At 35.9% G+C, this 22,225-nt stretch overlaps 1 protein-coding gene across 1 annotated transcript in view; it reads left to right on the forward strand.

Annotated features, from left to right (window-relative positions):
* Nucleotides 1-22,225, forward strand: part of cdh23 (cadherin-related 23) — a 271,367-nt gene that overhangs the window by 89,080 nt on the left and 160,062 nt on the right. The window contains 2 exon segments of the mRNA XM_051916257.1: nt 15,693-15,887; nt 15,990-16,118. Coding sequence (XP_051772217.1) covers nt 15,693-15,887; nt 15,990-16,118 — 324 coding nt within the window.

Consider the following 22,225-nt stretch of genomic DNA (forward strand, 5'->3'; position numbering starts at 1 on the left):
CACAGCGATGATAAGATTGCAACAGCGTAGTGTAAACATTATCATGCTACCATTTTTCTCATTGTTCAAAGCAAAAAAATCAAAGTGGTTTATTATCAAGGGTAAAAGCAGCAGTGGAAAGTGAAGACTGGCCCTATAATTAGCGATTTTCTCCATGGCCACACTGGGTCTCCACGACATTGAGTTTAATCAGCTGCTGATAATACAGCTCCTCCGACAAGACCCTTGTCTTATAGACAGGAAATAGACGTCACCCCAAAGAGCAGTCATAACAAATAAACACTTTTCTTCCTCTGCTGTCCCCTGCTGATGTGAGTATTTGAATTTGACTGTTTTACAATACTTTTTTACACACAGCAGTCTCCCACCAACCATGCATGTACATGCTGATCAAATTAGCGATTATAGAATCAAACAAACACATGCACAGTTTGCAAACACACATTGATAATTGTTTTATTGTTGGCAAATGCAACAGTATCAAAAAGTGAATGAAGCCAGAATGTGGAGTCCCTTTGTGCAATGCACCTTTTGTATGATAATCAGCTCTCTGCCCATTTGCATTTAATTCTATTAAAAACACAATTCACCTGAATTAAATGGATAGAGGGGGAGAAATGAGACCAAGAGATATAGGAGACGCACAGAATGAGGAAACAATGTTTATGCGGTAAATTTGTTTTTCCTCAGGAAGATGCTTTCAAAGCTGTTTTGTTGGATTGTGTGACTTCTTTAATGATTTTTTCAGCCAAAAAAAAAAAAAAAGTCATTATTTATTATTTACTGTTTTTGAGTTATTATATTTTTGTTTTATTTTTGCAGAATGTTCATGCTTTTTTTCATGAATTTTCATTCTATTTGAATGAATTTGATGGTTTCTTCCATACAATGAAAACAATGTACAGTTGTCAAGCTCCTAAAAGGACAAAAAAGTATCATGAAAGTACTTCTGTCATATCGATTACTCATAATTTGACATGTGAAGACACATTTTACCAGGTTTGGAGTTAGCGATGCCATTTAAAGTTTTAATATGCAGGAACATGAATGGGAATAATGGTGAAAAACGGCTCAAATTTAGTAAGTTCCTCACACAAAACTATCTGAAGACAAATCATAAACAGTAAACCATTTTAGTGATATTTTTATGGTGCGTTTTTTCTTTTTTGGAGCCTGACAGTGTCTTTCACCCTTTACTTTCATTGTATGGAAAAGAGTTGGGACATTCTGCTAAAAAGTCTCCTTTTTTTTTTACTTCTGAGGAAACTCAAGGGTGAGGGTGAGTAAATCATGACAAAATTTTCATTATCATCTTTCCTGTCTTTTCCGTAGCATTTCTGCATTTTCCCATGTGTGCGTCTGACCCTGGTTTTCTCCCGCTGAGACACAAAAATAGGATGAATGAGAGAATGAAAGAGTTTGAATGATTGAGGCAGAGAAATGGGAGATGGAGGGTTTTTCTTTGTGGCGTCCTTGTGCTCTCACCATGAGGTACCCAAATACCATCATTTTTTTTTTCTCTTTGTGCATTGTGTTTTCTCTCTCTCTCTCTCTTTTTTTTCTCTTTTTTTTCTCTTTCTGTGTCTCTCGGCCTTCCAGGTTCTTTCTTGATTATCTTTCTTCTTAAATACACAGCCCAGGCCTTTAGCAACCAGTCAGCCGTGAGCTGTGTGGAGTGTGAACCTATTTGATAGAGTATATTTCTTCACACATATATTTCTGTGTTGCTCTTTATGCGGTCATATGTCAATGCATCTGTGTGTATTACAAGCTCAGTGTTCACGCACACAGATACTTGGCTTCTGTCAGTGTACAAGGTAAATCAATATATAATATGTATAATTAATTTTTCAAATATTTATAAATTACTATAAATTACATTTAAATAAAATAAAATAATTCTAAAAACATTTTAAAGTAATTTTAAATCATTTAATACATTATTTAGTTTATTATTATGTAATTTATAACAATTTATAAATATTTAAAATTAATAAATGATTTTTTTTTTTTTTAAATTAAAATACTATGTCATATTAGATTATATTTATTTTAGTTTATCATATATATTTATTTATTATTTATTATTTAATTGGTTAAATGTGCTTACCTAGAGCTGTTTTTTACACTTGGTAGTATCTCATTTTCTCTCCCTCATGTTGTTCCAAATGTGTATGACTTATTTTTATTCCATAAACCACAAAATTATCATATTGGTGGTTTTTCTTTAAACCTTGCCACATTGTAAATGGTCATGTAACACAACAGAACCAAAGGTGTTTGGTTCCAGTGATGTCAAATGTGGTGCTATGCACCTTCAGTCACCACTTTTTTAATAAACTTAAGCGAGAAGGAGATCTCTGAGATACAAAAATTGTTAAATTTAAATTTTGGTGTGCTTCTGTATGATTTCAGAAGACTTAGACTATAGCACATGAGTTAAGCTATATTTTTAAAATTCTCTTTTCTCCATTTTGGTAGTCTAAATAACCTTCTATACAACTTTATATACTATAACTTCTAGTGAAGGGAGTCCATTGTTTTTTTTTTTTTTTTTTTTTTAGATTTTCTTAATGTTCTTGCACATTTTTTCTCTAGTTCTTCCTAATCTGTATTGATGCACCTGGATAGGTGAATTTCACTGCATTTTCAATGCAAAGCTGGTAGATGGGCACACTTGAAAAAGACATATTATAATAAATTTGTGTCTGTGATAACCATTGTTTTAAAGCAGTGTCTCTGCCAGTGATACAAATGCTTGCGCATTATGTCACTTCATGTGGGCGGAGTTGCGTCTCATGGGTCGCCGGGGGCCCCTATGAATTGTGGCATACCGTTGCATGTGTGTTCAGTGTAAGTTTTGATTGGGAGAATCAGGAGAGATGGGTGAGAGAAAAGGAATAAAGGAGGGTGGAGATGTGCAGCCCCTCCTGTTAAGAGCCATTTACATCAGGTAGAGGAGGAGAGCTGTTCTTCTGCTTCATTACTCATCTTTCACTCTCTCTCTCTCTCTGCTCTGTTCTCGTCATGTTCAGGAAAGTGGATGAGGACAAAACAAAAAAAAAAAAACAGGAGGAAAATGAAATATGAGAGTTAGAATGAAAAAATTGAAAATCAGATCTCGGGCAGTTTAGATGCAATGTGAATGAGAATGTGAATTCCGCTCAGTCCTCTTTCTTTTTCTCTCTTTTTCTCAAACCTCCTCTATACTTTTCAAACATAGGTTCTATTGACAAATTTTGTAGTTGGAAATACTGTATATCACATTGAGAACATGTATTAAGAAAGTGAATAGGGTCCATTTTGATATATTGTTGACTTTTAAACATCATATGGCCAGATTTAAAGCATGTTTAACCTATTTTACGCTTGACATGGCTGTGTCTGTGTTCTTTTTAATGTGTATATGCCACCAGACTCATGTGTGAGTTACAAATAGAGGCTTCGGTCTTGTAATATGTTTCATTAGGAAGTGCAGATGCTGTTTTCCTCAGCAAGAAGTGACGGTGTTTAAGGTCCACGTGAAGCTGTGCAGTGTTTCTACAGTCTAACAAGTGATGTGCAGGAGGCCGAGCTGCTTTGTGTCGTCTGCAGTCCACAATCAACTCTCTTGTTTTGCTGATGTTTAGGGATCGTTGTCCACACACAGGGCGTCGATTGTTGTTGATGAGCCTATAACTGTAGTGTCGTCAGTGAAACTTAATGATATGATTGTTCCTGTGTTTGCCAATGCAGTCGTAGGTCAGCCGGTGCACATCAGTGGGCTCAGTACATCTGTGCTGCCATAGGTGTAATTTGTGGGTGGGACATGTCCCCACCACTTTTTTGCCAGGGTCGATATTGTCCCCACCACTTTTTGAAACATCTTGCGGCACGAATGTATCTAATACAAAAGAAACTAGTTGATTAGCAATTCGTTCGTTTGTGTTAAATGAACAGCATCCTGATGTAGATTAAGACACTTTATTTTCCAGGTGATATAAATGAGTGTCACTCACTGTAGTCGATCAGGTCTATACATACATACATACATACATACATACATACAGTATATATATTATATATTGTTAGATATAACTTAGATTAATAAGTATTATAATTATTTGCTTATTTCACTATATTAGTGAGGACATTGCATAGACTTCCATTGATTTTATATCAGGTTAATGATGTTTTCTATTGCCTAACCCAACCGCTACCCCTAAACCTACCCATCACAGAAACCATAGGCATAATTTGCAGGTAGGACGGGTTGGACATGTCCCCAGCACTATTTGCCTGGGCCGATATTGTCCCCACCACTTTTTTAAACATCTCGGGGGATGGATGTATCTATTACAAAGGAAGAATCTCTTACTCTTGACTAGCAGAGTATTCATTTCATTCGTTTGTGGCACTGGAATGTGTTGTTTTTGTCTTGGTGCTCTTGCACTCTAAACAGTCTTCACACAGACGAGTGCTTCAATATCGCTTTAACACTGTTCTGGAGACTCTCTATTCATTCTGGTGAAATCACAAAAAAAAGCAATGCAAATTTTGTTGTATATTTCTGATATAGCCTTGTATTAGGCTACACACACACACACACTCCTTTCCCACCCACTTTTTAAAACAAAGTTACGGCAATGATCAAAACGTGTAAAACACTAGATTTAAATAAAAACATGTTTTGGCATATTTATTTGTCTTTTCAACTAATGAGGACCAGTAAAATGTCCTCACTAGTTGGTTGTCATAATATTTCAGCATGTAAGTGAGGACATTTGACCCTCACAAGTATAGCCAAGCCTACACACACACACACACACACACACACACACACACACACACACACACACACTTATGACTATACTGTTGGTCTGAAGGGCGTTGTGCTTGTGTTCAGGTTGGATAAGGTGTTAAATAATTGATTAGCTCATTTCAGCACTGATATATGAGGTATCTCTCTCTGATGGATGACGGTGGAGTGCAGGACGTAAGAAAGATACTGATGAGAAATACAAGTATGGAGTTTGGTAAATGATTCCATTTTTCAGGGAGAAATAGAGGGGGATGAATCTGTGCGTGTTTGCTGTGAATATGAGCCACTAGGATGCATTAAAATGGTCTTACTGTATATCATCGCCATTTGTTAACTTACAGTTGTTGCCGTCAGTATGAAATTCCACAGCATCTGATAGATGTTTATTTCATTGAGTTATTTTCATAACACAAAGTGAGCAGATTGTGAACAAAGGGGAAGATAATGTAATCACTTGCATAATTTCCTTTCCTGATGTAGGCGTCAAATTAAAACATATAGTTCCATTATAATTAGCATAATTTGGTAGAACGCAACCCTCCTCAGGTCCTTTGAAGGGCAACCTGCTGTCTGTCTCTCCATCATTTCTCTTTAAACTCTGACGGTTTGCAGTGAAACTCACACAACTGAGCAGCGTTAGTTAAAGAGTGCGAGTTATGGGGTTGCCAACTCCAGCAAGAAAATAGTGCACTCTTTCAGTTTTTTCCCTTTGGGAAAGTAAGTAACACAAGTAACACTCTCCATTTGTTTTTACCTGATAAATGATTTTGTTTTTTGTTTGTTTTTTGACAGTAAGTAATTTAAGTATGCATTAAATAGATTAAAATTGACTGTAAAGACATTTATAATGTTACAAAAGATTTCTTTTTTCAAATAAATGCTGTCCTTTTGAACTTTCTATTCACCAAAGAATCCTGAAAAAAATTATGGTTCCCATAAACTGAAGACCGGAGAAATTCAGCTTTACTGAATGCTGTATATTCAAATTGAAAACAGTTTTAAATTATAATAATATTTCACAATATTACTGTTTTTTATATGTATTTTATACCAGCATATAGTGCAAAATAAAAGTAAATCATTTAATTATGAAAATAGCATGTTGTTTTATTATCAATTATTCATTTTTTTCTTGACATAAAACAGTTTAAACACATTTTGGCATATGACATCATTGCCTCTGTTGTAAAAATAAATGAATGTTAATGCCATACTAAAGTGTCACACACCATTACACACATATCAGTTTAGCTTCTACCCAGATAAATTGTAACACAAGATAATTGTGACTATACATAAATATTTTGAGATGAACAGATTTTAGTGTTTTTTTGAAAGCTCACATATGTCAGACATTTAGAAATAGTGATGAACACAAAAGCGTGTAACTGAAAGTGTGGCAGCAGCCAATGTTGTGTGAAAAAGTGTCTGTTGTTTTCTGATAATTTTCCATTATAATCTGTATTTTAGCTGTTCTGCTTGGATGGTATAGATATAATATACAAATATGTTTCCTAAAATACAGAATAATTCTGTATCGTGTGGAACGATTGGCAGCCGACTTGAGCGAGATTAGTAAAAGAGTGAAAGTCAATGAGGAAAGTGACATTTCAAAGCATGAAAAAGAAAGAGAAGGAAAAAAGCAGAGGGAAAGAGAGGTATAATCATAAGGCCTGTAGCTGGAGTAGAGTGGGCGTTAGGGTCCGGCTGGTGTAGAGCGGGCGTAGCTGTAATCAGTGCTGTATTGTTGGCAGCGGTCGGCCAGCTCTGCTTGTACCCTGCAGGGGTTTTACGGCTTTAGGCTGGCGCACTGCGTGATCTTGCCGCCGCGCCACGTCAGCCCTGTAAATTAGCCCTTTATGGCTGGTGCCAGCCTCACTTTGAGAACGTACGTGCCATGGACCTGTTCCTCACCTCGTATATCACACAATGTCTCTATTAACCCTCCCAATCAATGAAAACCTTCGGTAAGTAAGCTGCTCGCCGCCATTCACTCGTACTCAACCTGGCTAAACTTGAACTTTCTTCCAAACCGATATTCACTCCCCCGCTCACCCTTAACGCTGAAAAGGCCAGCTTTTCATATGTGTTTCACAGTGTAACTTTAATCAGCCCCCTTCCCTTGCCAAAACTATAGACATGAAAGAGCTAACGAAAGGACATGCTGAGAGCTGCGATAAGCGGCTAAAACACCTTTTCTGTTGTATAAAATGTTAAACAATAGCTGGATTTTTTAGTGTTTAACAGGAAGTCTGCAAACAAGAGAGTATGATTAACTTGTTAGAGTGGTGGATTGTTAAGAGATGTTCAAGCATAAAACGATTTTCAGCAACAAAGCGGTCAGACGTCTTTATTTTAAGTCAGGGCTGGTGATTTCCTGTGACATGAGCGACTACCAATGGCAGTGCAGACAGTGAAGGTCATGTGATATAGTTGTGCATGTTTAAGCATGAAAAACTTTATTGTTGTCCTAAATAAAGTTGTTACCTTTTAAAACACCAAACTGTTTTTTCAAAATTAAAAGATTGTGAAGAAAGGAACTTTAAAAAGACAATTACGACAATTTGACAAATACATTTTTATTTTATTTTATTTTATTTTATAAAAATATAAAAAGTTCTCTTTGTCTAAATGACATGAAACTTTGTACAGTGGTTAACACTTTCTAGATCTACAAATAATAAAAAAAAATTGGAGCGATATCTTGTTTTTATTTTAGTGTAGAAAAAAAAGTCACACTCAGGGTCTTTGGGGTCTCCAGAGACCCCAGGCAACAAAATGTAATTTTGTAACAAAATAATTGTTTTTTTAAAAACAAATGTAATTTTACTCTGTTTATTAATGTTTTTACTTCATATGTGTGCAGTTTTTGGAGGATTTATCATATCTTTTAAATTTATATAAATAAATTAAAAAATATTTAGTTGAATAAGTTTTTATACAAAAACAGCTTTTTATGTAAAATTCACTTCATTCACTTCACATTTCTAACTTTCATTCATGGGGAGAACATGGATAATTTGACATGTTTTAGTGTAAGATTTTTGCCCATCTTTTGGAAAATGCATTTTTAAAACTAAAAAAAATATCACTTTTACCAGTAAATGGCTACAGAGCTCCCCTATTTGCTATGCGCTATTTGACTAACTGAAAGACATCTTTTCACAAGTATTTTTCATTCGGATTTATATCTACATATTATGAAATCACAATTATGACAATAAAAAATACTTTTTGTCAAAGTTTAGCATTTTTTGAAAAAAATAAGTTTTTCAATAATGTTGATTTTGAGAATGAATTTTGTCCATTTTCTAAGCAGGGTCTCATTATAATGTAACAATATTAAAAAACTGATTTTTTTCAGTACAAAAAATAATAAACTTTGACAAAAAGTAACTTTTATTGTTATAATTGTGATTTCATAATATTTAGATATAAATCCAACTGAAAAATACTTGTGAAAAGATGTGAAAGTGATAATTTTTTTACTTTTAAAACTGCATTTTCCAAAAAAGTTAGAAATGTGGGTCTTTTATAAAGTGTGGGTCTTTTATAAAGTGAATTTTACATAAAAAGCTGCACAAATGTGGAGTAAAAACATTAATAAACAGAGTAAAATTACATTTGTTTAAAAAAAAAATTTTGTTACAAAATTACATTTTGTTGCCTGGGGTCTCTGGAGACCCCAAAGACCCCGAGTGTACATCCCAAATGAAGACCGCACAAGGGTTAAAAGACTACAGAGAATGTAACTGAAAAGAGCTATAACCGTTTACAACAATTTGACAAATAAATTTTTTCAAGCAACAATTTGCATGTTTTATTTTCCTAGGACTCTATAGTAATTTTTCACATGGCATTTGTGTCTCAGATAATTGTCTCAAAGACTTCTGTGATTGCTATAAGCAAATATGGCTGATGAGAATGCAAACATGCAGTACAGCACAGCTGTACTGTCTAGGTATTATAGACCTCCTCGACAATGACTTGTCGACCTCCAGATTTAATCGCTGTCAGTGTGGATGTTAGTAAGTTAGAGATGTAGCACGGTGAGTGCTCCTTTTGCTTTTGTCTCTCTGTTGTGTCAGGTAATTATCCCTATGACGACTGTTTAATGCACAAGCTAATGGTCAGTGAACCGGCCACTGTAGATGTGATACAGACCTCTGAGGGCCACTGGATTCAGCTCGTAAACTGGACTAAATGGTCTGTTGTGTGGATTTTGTAAATTTAACTGACATCTGCATTATGTTGTGACCAATATTTGTCCCTTGTGCAGAGTTTTCACTTTTGTGATTGTGAGGCAAAAATGGTGGGAAAGGAAGCTACATTGAAAGTGGCATATATTGTACCATATATACAAGATGTGTTTATACAGACATTTTAATTCACATGAAATAGAATTGTGGGAAATCTTTAGATATTTGATTTTCTATTCATGTACAGCTGATAGAAAATGAGATGCACATTGATTGTTGTGAGAATGATAAGGTTTAAGAGACCGAGTAGATTTCACCAAACGTTTATTAATTCATTAAGTTAAATTTCCCTAAAACATTGGAATATGCAAATACTGTCATCAGTGATTGGTGCAGAACGACAGGACATCTGCTGCATATTCAAACTTCAAAACCACATGCGTTCTGTTTAGCAGCAGATGTTGAAAGCTTGACTGTGAAAACACAATTTAACACAAAATGAGTGGTGAATTTGCCTCATACATCGTACTGTCTGATTGTGATCCTAAATTACTACATCCATTGAGAGTGTGACATCCTTGATTTTACAGATGTTAAATTGACATTTGGTTTTCTTAAATATTTATGTGATTTACATGCGAAATGAACATAGTTGAGAAGGTAACATCATTTATAGAATCATTTATAAAAGCATCAATGAAATTGTATTCATCATTATAATTTACTTTTATTCATATACACTGCCATTCAAAAGGTTGGGGTTGGTAAGATATTTAATTGTTTTGAAAGAATTGTCTTATTCTTACCAAGGCTGCATTTTTTAAAATCAAAAATACTGTAAAACACTACTATTGTGAAATATTATTACAATTTAAAATGACTGTACACTATTTAAATGGTTAGTTCACCCAAAAATGAAAATAATGTAATGTATTACTCACCCTCATGCCGTTCCACACCCGTAAGACCTTCGTTAATTTTCGGAACACAAATTAAGATATTTTTGTTGAAATCCGATGGCTCAGTGAGGCCTGCATAGCCAGCAATGACATTTCCTCTCTCAAGATCCATTAATGTACTAAAAACATATTTAAATCAGTTCATATGAGTACAGTGGTTCAATATTAATATTATAAAGCGACGAAAATATTTTTTTGTGCGCCAAAAAAACAAAATAACGACTTATATAGTGATGGCCGATTTCAAAACACTGCTTCATGAAGCTTCGGACCGTTATGAATCTTTTGTGTCGAATTCTGCACTGAATTAACATGAACAAACAATGAACGACAGTATTTTTTGTTAACTAATATTAACAAAGATTAATAAATACTCTAACAAATGTTTTGTTCATTGTTTGTTCATGTTAGTTAATAGATAAACTAATGTTAACTAATGAAACCTTATTGTGAAGTGTTACCAACTAATTTATTATTATCATTATGCTAATTATTATGATAATTTTTTTATTATTTGGTACCCTTTTTTTGTATAGAAGCTAATGACTCCTTAATTGATTTGTTTTTGTCTGGAGCCCAGCTTTACTGTAACTTTTGATCAATTGAATGCATCCTTTCTGAAAACAACAACAACAACAACAACAAAAAACTTTCATATAATGACCCCATATAAAAAGACAAAAACAAATTGACAGACATTATCAGATACAGTTGTACATGAGATCCTAGACTGCTACAATTTAAACATTTTCAGAAAATAATTGTCTTTTTCTCTGTAGAGGATATAATTTATGCTGATTTGCTGCTGAGCTCTTGATGATAAGGATAAAATCCAGTATGATAGAAAAAAGAACAGACTGAAGATGATGGGGGAATCCCTGTGATCCTAAACATTCCTAGTTAATTCGTCTCCTCAGAGAGTCTCTGGGAAGACTTCACATGGGTTAATGAGCTGATAAGGAGTCTTGTGATCATTTAGAAATATGATAATAGTAATTATAGAGCTTGAGAACATGTTGAATAGAGTGTGTAGTTAAACTGTGTGTGTTTGCACAGTGATCTTGAGTGGAATGTGTTGCTGTTCCTTTTAGTGTTTGTTGTTCACATCTCAGTGTGAACTTTACTCCATATCTCACTCTGATTCTCGCTTTAGATTTACATTTATGCATTTGGCAGATACTTTTATCTAAAGCGACTTGCATTGCGTTCAAGACATATGTTGGAATAGTTCATGCATTCCCTGGGAAATGAACCCAGGACCTTGGTGTTAGTGCCATGCTCTACTGTTCGAGCTACAGGAATGGCTCAATGACGTTAGTCCTATTTGGACAGAACTAGTTTTCCCGGAAGATGTTCACAGGCATACTTTGTGAAAGTGAGTTTGATTTAGAACTCATGAAAGTTATGAGTTTGATTTAGATAAAAGCATCTGCCAAATGCATAAATGTAAATTTGAAGTGAGATTCAGTATGAGATGTGGAGTAAAAATCACGTGTAGATAGTCATGACATCACAGACGTCCGGTGATAAGAATTGTGACTCGAACTTTTTTTAGTGAACATGTCTCATCTGAATAGATTCACTTTGAATCTCACTTCGCTTCTCACTAAATCTCACTTTCATTTGTCACTCTGAATCTTGTTGGGCAACGTTATGGTGGTCATGCCAGCGCGAATGCTAACAAATTTTGATCAGTGGTGATGATTTACCTTGGAAATGAGCAAGAGTGAATGTGCAGTCAGAATGGCAAATGAATAGTCTCCTCAAAAGAGTCCGTTTGCAAGCAGCAAAAAGCCGCCTTCATTCGAGGCACATACATTAAACCCAAGTGTCAATTACTCTGCTGCGCATAATAGCACCCAATTAATAAAAAACGCAATATAAATTGAATCGTGTCCTGTTTTCTATCATGCACCGTGCACGTTTGTGATGACATAAGATGAACGCAAATGTACCGGGGTTGAAAAGAATCAAGTAAGTGTGAATCCAAACCACGCCAAACTAGAAACTAGACCTCACTCTTTTTCCTTTGGTGTTTTTGTGTAAACTGATTTTACTTGTGCCACAATATAAGAGCCAGAAAGCTAATAATAAGTATCCTCTTTCTCTCCTCCCATTTCCCTCTTTCTGTCTTCCCGGTTTGGGAATAATCTTCTCTAACATACTGCAGTTGAAAGAGGCTGGGGAGTCCCTGCTGTATTTGAGGTTTTTAATACTATTAGATATGCCTCTCTCTCCCACTCATGCATTCTTTTTCTTCCTTCATTCTTCTTATTTTATATTCTTGCTAGGCTTTTTTCTAACCTCAAATGTTATATTTGAATACAAAATTCTTTCTCAGATCAACACTTTTTTCCCCCATAGGTGGCTACAAAAATGTTTTCCACTCCATAGGTGAAAACAGTCTCCATGGATATGAAAAAATGCCACTGACTTGCTCAAATAGCTAAATCTCACAGTCTGTATTTACATAAATATGATCGAAATTATTCATTTGAACAATAAAAAAAAAGAACAATAAAAAACTGCCGCCAGTTTCCTCAGTTGACCTAAAGTGGATTGTTTTTGAGGTGCATGAACTTTAGCGTGGAGGAGCTGAGGGCAGCTGAGCATTGAGAGTGTGAGAGGACGTTATCAAGTCGAGGCAAGAATACACTGTCCACATCTATCTTCATTCCTTCTTATGATTCCCCTTTTTTTCTAATCCTCTTTTCTCTCTCTTTTATCTTTGTCCTTTATACCTCATGCTTTCTTTTTCTCCAATAGTTTATCTGAATCTTTTCTAATCCTTTCTTTTCAAAGGATGGATATCTCCTGTTTTATTGAAAGAGATAAAGAGTGAGTGCTTGCTGAAGTACAACTTCTTTCTCTCAGGAAGGATCTGGTTTACTGTTTTGGAGTAGGAAGCGTCTCTTTTCCTCACTCTTTTGCTCTCTTTCTGTGGCCTAGGGATTCTGGGAGTAATACGGTTACATACTTATATGCAAATGGCATATATAAGCATGAATAATGCAGCTGGCTGTTCATAGTCATGAAGTGTTCATGAAGTTGCATTTCCTGTTCCATAGACTTGCATTTGTCTAGTATTGATATGCACAGAAATACTGTATGTATAGATAGATGGTTTGTAGATGCACTACCATTAAAGGTTTAGGGTTGGTATGTTGTTTTTTTTTAATGTTTTTGAAGGATGTCTCTGATGCCCACCAAGGCTGCATTTCTTTGATCAAAAACTTCATTCTTCAGTGTCAAATGATCCTTCAGAATTCATTCTAATATGCCGATTTGGTGCTCAAGAAACATTTCATATATCAGTGTTGAAAACATTTGTTCTGCTAAATATCTTTTGATCAATTGAATGCATCCTTTCTGAATAAAAGTATTAATTTCTTAAAAAAACAACAAAAAACAAACTGACTGACCTCTAAGCTTTTAAACAGTGTATTTATGAGCAAGTTTAATGAAATCTGTCAAGAATATGTCTGTGTCAAATTTTACCCCAAAATCAAAAGAAAGAAAAAATAAATTATGTTTTTGGCATAAAGAAAATGAAACCACATGTTGCACATTTCCCACAAAATTCTCAGTACAGCAAAAACATAACAATAATAAATCAAAATAGATTCTAATAAGTGTTTATATATCACAGCAGTATTTCTTTTGTATGGCTTTTATGTTGATAATTAATATATATTACAGTAATGTAGTACAGTAATGAGAACAAGCATTGAAAATAATGAGAATGAATAATTACACTGCTCAAAAAAATTAAAGGAACATTTTTTATTCAGAGAATAGCATCAAGTCAGTTAAACTCGTGGGATATTGATCTGGTCAGTTGAGTAGCAGAGGGGGTTGTTAATCAGTTTCAGCTGCTTTGGTGTTAATGAAATTAACAACAGGTGCACTAGATGGACAACAATGAGACCACTGACATTTTTTTCTCTACTCATCTTTTCTGACTGTTTTTCACTAGTTTTGTATTTGGCTAGGGTCAGTGTCACCACTGGTAGCATGAGGTGATACCTGGACCCTACAGAGGTTGCACAGGCAGTGCTCCTCCAGGATGGCACATCAATACATGCCATTGCCAGAAGGTTCATGTGTCTCCCAGCACAGTCTCAAGAGCATGGAGGAGATTCCAGGAGACAGGCAGTTACTCTAGGAGAGCTGGACAGGGCCGTAGAAGGTCCCTAACCCATCAACAGAACCGGTATCTGCTCCTTTGTGCAAGGAGGAACAGGATGAGCACTGCCAGAGCCCTACAAAATGACCTCCAGCAGGCCACTGGTGTGAATGTCTCTGACCAAACAATCAGAAACAGACTTCATGAGGGTGACCTGAGGGCCCGACATCCTCTAGTGGGCCCTGTGCTCACTGCCCGGCACCGTGGAGCTCGATTGGCATTTGCCATTGAACACCAGAATTGAAAGGCCCGCCACTGGCGCCCTGTGCTTTTCACAGATGAGAGCAGGTTCACCCTGAGCATGTGAAAGGATCTGGAGAAGCCATGGAGAACGTTATGCTGCCTGTAACATCGTTCAGCATAACTGGTTTGGTGGTGGGTCAGTGATGGTCTGGGGAGGCATATCCATGGAGGGACGCACAGACCTCTACAGGCTAGACAATGGCACCCTGACTGCCATTAGGTATCGGATTGAAATCCTTGGACCTATTGTCAGACCCTACGCTGGTGCAGTGGGTCATGGGTTCCTCCTGGTACACGACAATGCCCGGCCTCATGTGGCGAGAGTATGCAGGCAGTTCCTGGAGGATGAAGGAATTGATACCATTGAATGGCCCTGACCTAAATCCAATAGAACACCTCTGGGACATTATGTTTCAGATTGCCCAGGAGCTCAGTGATGCCCTGGTCCAGATCTGGGAGGAAATACCCCAGGACACCATCCGTCGTCTCATTAGGAGCATGCCCCGGTGTTGTCAGGCATGCATACAAGCACGTGGGGGCCATACAAACTACCGAGTACCATTTTGAGTTACTGCAATGAAATTTCAGCAAAATGGACTAGCCTGCTGCATCATTTTTTCACTTTGATTTTTTGGGGTGTCTTTGAATTCAGTCCTCTGTAGGTTGATAATTTTCATTTCCATCAAACGATGTGGCATCCTTTCGTTCCTAACACATTACCCAGTCCATATCAGTATAGATATCCAGCATGATAATTTTCCCCATTGAGATCTGATGTGTTTACAAAGTGTTACTTTAATTTTTTTGAGCAGTGTATATAGATAAAGAGGGACACGATTGGGTATGTTTAACTGTAATTATATTTTTATAAATTATTTTTTAATTACATTTTTAAAAATAATTTTCATTACATTATTTTCCTAATATATCAATTTCAGACTGACTTGTTTTAGAGTAAAATTTGACCTGGACCAGTTTTGATCAAATTCACCCATTTAGACCCCATCCCTAAAGATAATGTATAAATACTGGGTTAAAACTTGGGGAGCATGTGAAAATGCTAATTTAGCATTTTAGTCCGTGTGTGTTCTCGCTGGTGCTGACTGACTGCATCATGTCTCAGTGACAGCAGGGGTCTGATCATCTCAGATGTGTGTCACTTACTGACAGGTGAAATGACAGAGATAAGAGCTGTCACTCATCATCTGAAATATGCTTAAACACAGCATTAAATAATGCTCATTATGCAAGTATAATTTATTAACATGTATCATTGTTCTCTCTCTCTCTCTGCGTGTTTATAGAACACTCCAGTCGGAACATCGGTGTTCATGGTGAACGCGACAGACCCGGATCAAGGCGTAGGCGGCAGTGTGCTCTTCTCCTTCCAGCCTCCCTCTCCGTTCTTCTCCATTGACGGGGCCAGAGGAATCGTTACTGTGACGAGAGCGCTGGACTATGAGACGACAATCGCCTATCAGCTCACTGTTAACGCCACGGTTAGAAAACATACACAGTAGAGCTCTGCATTGTCAAATTATTGTGTGGAACTTTGTCAATTCCGAAGCCAAGTAAAACATGTATTTGTTGTGTTGTAACAGGACCAGGATAAACGCCGTCCACTCTCTAGTCTGTCTAATTTGGCAATTACCATCACTGATGTTCAAGATATGGACCCCATCTTCACCAACCTCCCCTACAGCACTAACATAATGGAGGACGCACCACCAGTCAGTACACACACATGCATTCAGTCTTACTTTGTACTTAATTCAGTAGTTTTTAAATTTTTTGACTGTACTAAAGCATAAAAATACTATAATATGTTTGCAGATATTCAGGAAACATACTACATTCACATTCTTGTTTCTCTGAAAAAAATGCTACTGCCAGTTATTTTACTTTGAAATGTGCGTTCCGTGTTGGAATGTCTGTTTTGTTTTGGTCTGTGTGATTTCACCCACTGCCAATTTACCCAATATATTTTGACACCCCGGGTTGAGAATTGGCAGAAAACACAGCCATGCAAGCCAGCAAATGAACTGGGTCAGAGATCACACATTCTACCCAACCTAAAAGGAGGGGTGGGGGAAACAACTCTCTCCAATATTTTGAATTTGGACTGCAGTACTCATTTCAACTGCTAGCTGTCAATATCACATACTGCACCTTTAAATGGGTGTTTCAAAATGTGACCCCCCCCAATTAATATTTAATTAATTTATTTATTTATGACATTATTTTCATGACAATTAAAGCATTAATTCACTTCAGAATTCAAATTTACTGATCATTTCCTCACCCCCATGTCATCCAAGATGTTTGTCTTTCTTTCGTCAGTCAAAAAGAAATTCTTCTCCATATTGTGGACTTCACTGGGGTTCAACGGGTTGAAGGTCCAAATTGCAGTTTAAATGCAGCTTTAATGCAAATCTCTATAAGATCCCAGCCGAAGAATAAGGGTCTTATTTAGTGAAATGATAGTCAAAAAAAGATTTTGAAGTTGGAGGAGAAAATAAGAGTTTTTCACCCTACTGCAGTATTTCCACCTACGTCACACGTGACCTTTCCAACGTGATTACGTAATGCGTGGTGCATTGCAAAGCTAGTGCAAGACGAGCATTTGTGGTTAAAAAGTCTTTCTTTTTTTTTTTTTTTGACGATCGTTTCACTAAATAAGACCCTTATTCTTCGGCTGGGATCTTATAGAGATTTGCATTAAAGCTGCATTAAAATTTGACCTTCATCCCGTTGTACCTCAGTGAAGTCCACTATATGGAGAAAAATCCTGTAATGTTTTCCTCGAAAACCATAATTTCTTTTCGACTGAAGAAAGAAAGACATAAACATCTTGGATGACATGGGGGTGAGTAAATTATCAGGAAATGTTAATTCTGAAGTGAACTAATTCTTTAAGGAAAAGGTCTCTCTCAAATTCTTTAGTAACTTTAATGTGTTTGTTATTTCCATTATTCTCAATTGCAAACCTCGACATGTCCTAGATAATTTTTTTTTTGTGACATTCATCCAGATACATTGGCACAAAACCTTGTGAGCTGCCTACTTAGATAGCATATTTGGGCCTCATAGAGATAGGACGTAATTTTACTAGGTTTTGAGTCACAGTCAGATAATATTTAGGTAGAAACAATAAAACAGTAATACATGTAGGAGGAAAAAGTAAAGTAGCTCCAGAGAATGAGGGAGACAGAAGGAGAGAGAGGCAATTTGGCTGACAAAGAGTGATAGAGTGTGTGTTGAGTAATTAGACAATAATTATTGGAGAAGCAGCGTTTACACCTGTGAACTCTTGCTGGAGTATTCCTGTAATTATAGTGATAGGTTTATGCTGTGACCTGCTCAACATGAGGGCCCACAAAAGGTCATTCAGCCCGAGATTTACCACCAGCCGTTCATTCCTGTGTCAATTTACTCACTGTGTCAAACACACCATCGCAGGCTCTGGGGACATGTGTTTTTTGTGTGCTTCTGTCTGTGTGGAATTAAAAGTGGAATCAGAGAAGAATAACTACTTTAAAGCCACCTTTACAACAGATCATAAACCAAAAATCATATATTTCCACGGGAGATTTGCACTTACTGAACTGCTGTATTGATATTATACTGAACAACAGTTCAATAAAAAGTCAATATTAAATAACTCATATTTTAGACACAATATTGCCAGTTACAATCACGTTTTTCTGCACTAAAGAAAATAGTTCCTAATGAAACCAAAGCAGCAGCTATATTTCAAAATTTATTTTAAAGTTTACATGAGAAGAAACGTAATTCACTCCTAAGAATGAAATGATGCAAAAACAAAGTTTAAGTCTGTAAACTTGCATTTCAGGCTTAATTAAATGCAGAAATTTGTGAATAAGAATAAAAAATATAATGTTTTCAATACATTTCTGCCTTATAATCAAAAATAACTATATTTTAGTCATGACAACTCTCTGAATAACTTATAAAACATTTTATTATATATATAATATATATTTTATTTATGAAGGATGACGGAGAAAAGGGATGCTGCGTTAATTTTGTAATTTTTTTACTATATATATATATATATATATATATATGTAAAATATCAATATTGCATATAGATTAATATTGCATATTGATTTATTGATTACTTTGGACAGTGTTTGATGCTAGTGGTTTTCCATCCAGAATTAATTACTTCTCAACTCATCAATCTCTGCTTTTTACCTATTTTTCTTTCTTTCATGCCCATATTTTCTCTCTCCCTCCATTTATCTCTCTCTGGTGTCCATTTGCATGCACATTAACTCATGAGCGTGTCAGAAGTGAAGCTTTGTGACACAGATCTATCAGTCGTCTCAGGAAGGTCAGGAATAAGAAGACAGTGATGACTTTGGACCAGTTGTCCTGTCTAAATGTGGCGGTCAGCATCAAGTTCCAAGTGGACATGATTGATTTTGGCATTTCATTCCTTATTTCCTACATCAATTCTGGAAAAGTTGAGGAAGACCTATTAAAAAAAGACAAGAGGCCTTTGTGCTGAGAATTAGACACTCTAAACACGTACGCCCTCAATAACGGCACACGTCACACTAGCATGTTCATATAAAACGATGTTGACACGTACACTTAGCCACACGCAGAGAGCTTAAAGCTTATCTTCCTTCTCACACACACACATGCTCGTGTACGGAGTGTGTTGGCTCAGTCGACGGGCCTCAGGCTAAGTGACTGAGTGGGTGTGGAGAGTTCTCAAGGCTACTGACATTTACACGCAAACAGATATCAAACACGCAGATCTGTCGTGGGTCATCTGTCAAAAAACAACTCTTAACCCCCACTCCATCTCTTGCTACAACTCAGGTGCGTTGCTCTCGCACAAACACCTGGAGATGGATCCGTTAGCCCTCGCATCGCAATGGCTTTTTTACATTGTAGAAACACTTTCAAAGCAATAATTCACCCTCAATTATTTACTCACCCTCACATTGTCCCAAACCAGTATGATTTATTATATTTATTTAGTGAAGATTATAAAAAAAAAAAATTTGTATTGTTTTAGGTAAATAATGACAGAACTTTTCAGAAACTAATAATTTAAGAATGCTCCTAAAAATTTGTCAATACTGAAATATCTACTATATATGGAAGCTCTTTCATGCCTTATAATGAAATAATAATGTAACTTGCAACTTTATTTCTCATAATTGTGCCTCACAATGTCAATTTAAATCTCACAGTGTGATTTTTAAATGTCACAATGTTACTTTCATGTTGCAATTGTGACTTATTCTAAATTGTACACTATAAACCATTCAATAGTTTGGGGTTGTTGTTGTTTTTTTTGTGTGTGTATAATATATTTTATAAGTTTTTTATGTTCACCAAGGCTGGATTTATTTGATCAAAAATACAGTAAAAATATAGTGAAATATTTTTACAATTTAAAATAACTGCTTTCTGTTTGTATATATTTTAAAATATAATTTATTCCTGTGATAAAAGCTGAATTTTCAGCATCATTACTCCAGTCTTCAGTGTCACATGATCCTTCAGAAACCATTCTAATATGCTGATTTGCTGTTCAAGAAACATTTCTTATTTTTATCAGTGTTAACAGTTGTGCTGCGCAATATTTTTATGAAATCCGTAATATATATTTCTTCAGGATTCTTTGATTAAAAGAATGTTCAAAAGAACAGATTTATTTGAAATAGAAATGTTTTGTAACATTATAAATGTCTTGACTGTCACTGTTAATTTACTTCTCACAATTGTTTTATTATAATCAATCATATATCTCACAATTATTTTATTTCTTACTCTTAAATCCAAATTTGCTTCCAAAACTATAATATAATGAAATTTTTTTTATATAAAATAGTTATGTTTTTCAGAATACACAGCTACTTTTGGATGCACTGTGGAGAGGTGTAGTTGCGTCATCTACAAGCATTTGGTGACTGCCATGCAAACCATTCAAATCTTGACCTCCTGACACAAGCGCAGCTCTGCGGTTCATGCCAAAGAAAGCTGAATCCACCTGCCAAATAGACCAAACTTTGAGAACAGCTAAAACGTAGAGAAAAACAACGTTTTGCAAGAAAAGTGGGGAGTATTTTCACAGCTGTTTGGCGTTTTCTTTTGTCAGGGTGACATTTAAAGGCTTTTTAGGGGCAAACACAATTTGGCTGTCAAGCGCTTGATCTGAAATGGTGCAAGAGAAGAGACACGGATGGAGGGAGGATGGAGGAGTGGATGAGAAGGTACAGGCCGAAATATTTAAGGATGAGAGGAAAGGAAAGAGATAGAGAGAGACATGTGCATGATTGAACATTCCACTTGTGCGGACGGCAAGAGAATAGCTCGCAAATTACTTCAGCCACACTTCATCCTCCTTTCAGTCGCGCCCTCCCCGCTTTTGTCATCCATTTCTCCCTCTCTCCGACTCACGTTCCTGCACTAAACGTGCTATAATTGATTGTGTGCTGTAATAGCAGTAGAGTGTTGGCAGAAATGAAGCATAAACAGCTCTCAGACACTATTAGCTGGATCAATGGCAGATGCTCTCTCACTTTTCTCTGTAAGCATCTGTACGGTTTCTCATTCAGGATCAAAGAGTCCTCTAACTCGGAATATTTCACAGTTTTTTTTATTTTTCATGTCTCATTTGATTTGTTCGTTCTTGAAGCTGGTGTCAGTGTAACATCCCTCATCAGGCCATTTCCTCAACAGTTGCACTTGAGAAATACAGTGGTGCCAAAAAGTATTTGGACACTTAAAGGGTTAGTTCACCCAAAAAAGAAAATTCTGTCATTAATTGCTCACCCTCATGTCGTTCCACACCCGTAAGACCTTCGTTCATCTTCGGAACACAAATTAAGATATTTTTGATAAAATCCTAAGGCTTAGTGTGGCCTCCATTGACAGCAAGTTAATTTACACTTTCAAATGCCCAGAAAGGTACTAGATATATTTAAAACAGTTCATGTGACTACAGTGGTTCAACCTTAATATTATAAAGCTGCGAGAATACTTTTTGTGAGCCAAAAAAACAAAATGACAACTTTATTCAACAATATCTAGTGATGGGCGATTTCAAAACACTGCTTCATGAAGCTTCGCAGCTTTACGAATCTTTTGTTTTGAATCAGTGGTTCGGAGCGTGTATCAAACTGCCAGAGTCATGTGAACCATTGAAATTTTGAAACACTTATGACGTAACAAAGCCTTGTTTACTGAAATCACGTGACTTTCATGCTCCGAACCACTGATTTGAAACAAAAGATTCGTAAAGCTGCGAAGCTTCAGGAAGCAGTGTTTTGAAATCGCCCATCACTAGATATTGTTGAATAAAGTCATTATTTTGTTTTTTTGGTGCACAAAAAGTATTCTTGTTGCATACATTACATTAAGGTTGAACCACTGTAATCACATGAACTGTTTTAAATATAACTTTAGTGCCTTTCTGGGCATTAAAATGTAAATTAACTTGCTGTCAATGGAGGCTTCACTGAGCCATCAGATTTTATCAAAAATATCTTAATTTGTGTTCCGAAGATGAACAAAGGTCTTACGGGTGTGGAACGTCATGAGGGTGAGTAATGAATGACAGAATTTTCATTTTTGGGTGAACTAACCTTTAAAATGTCTAATTGTCATTGCATTAGACAAAATAAAACCATTTAGTTTAAAGAACGACAGCACAAGCACACTTTTCATGCAAAGCAATTTCAAAACAAATTATAAAACAATAGATATAATTTTAAAACTAAAGACAAAATATTTGGTGCACAATTTTTTTGTGTGCATAATTTCATGTTTCTCTCTTTTATCTCTCTGTGTG

This window comes from Ctenopharyngodon idella, chromosome 13 (genome assembly GCF_019924925.1).
Source record: "Ctenopharyngodon idella isolate HZGC_01 chromosome 13, HZGC01, whole genome shotgun sequence".
NCBI classification, from domain to species: Eukaryota; Metazoa; Chordata; class Actinopteri; order Cypriniformes; family Xenocyprididae; genus Ctenopharyngodon; species Ctenopharyngodon idella.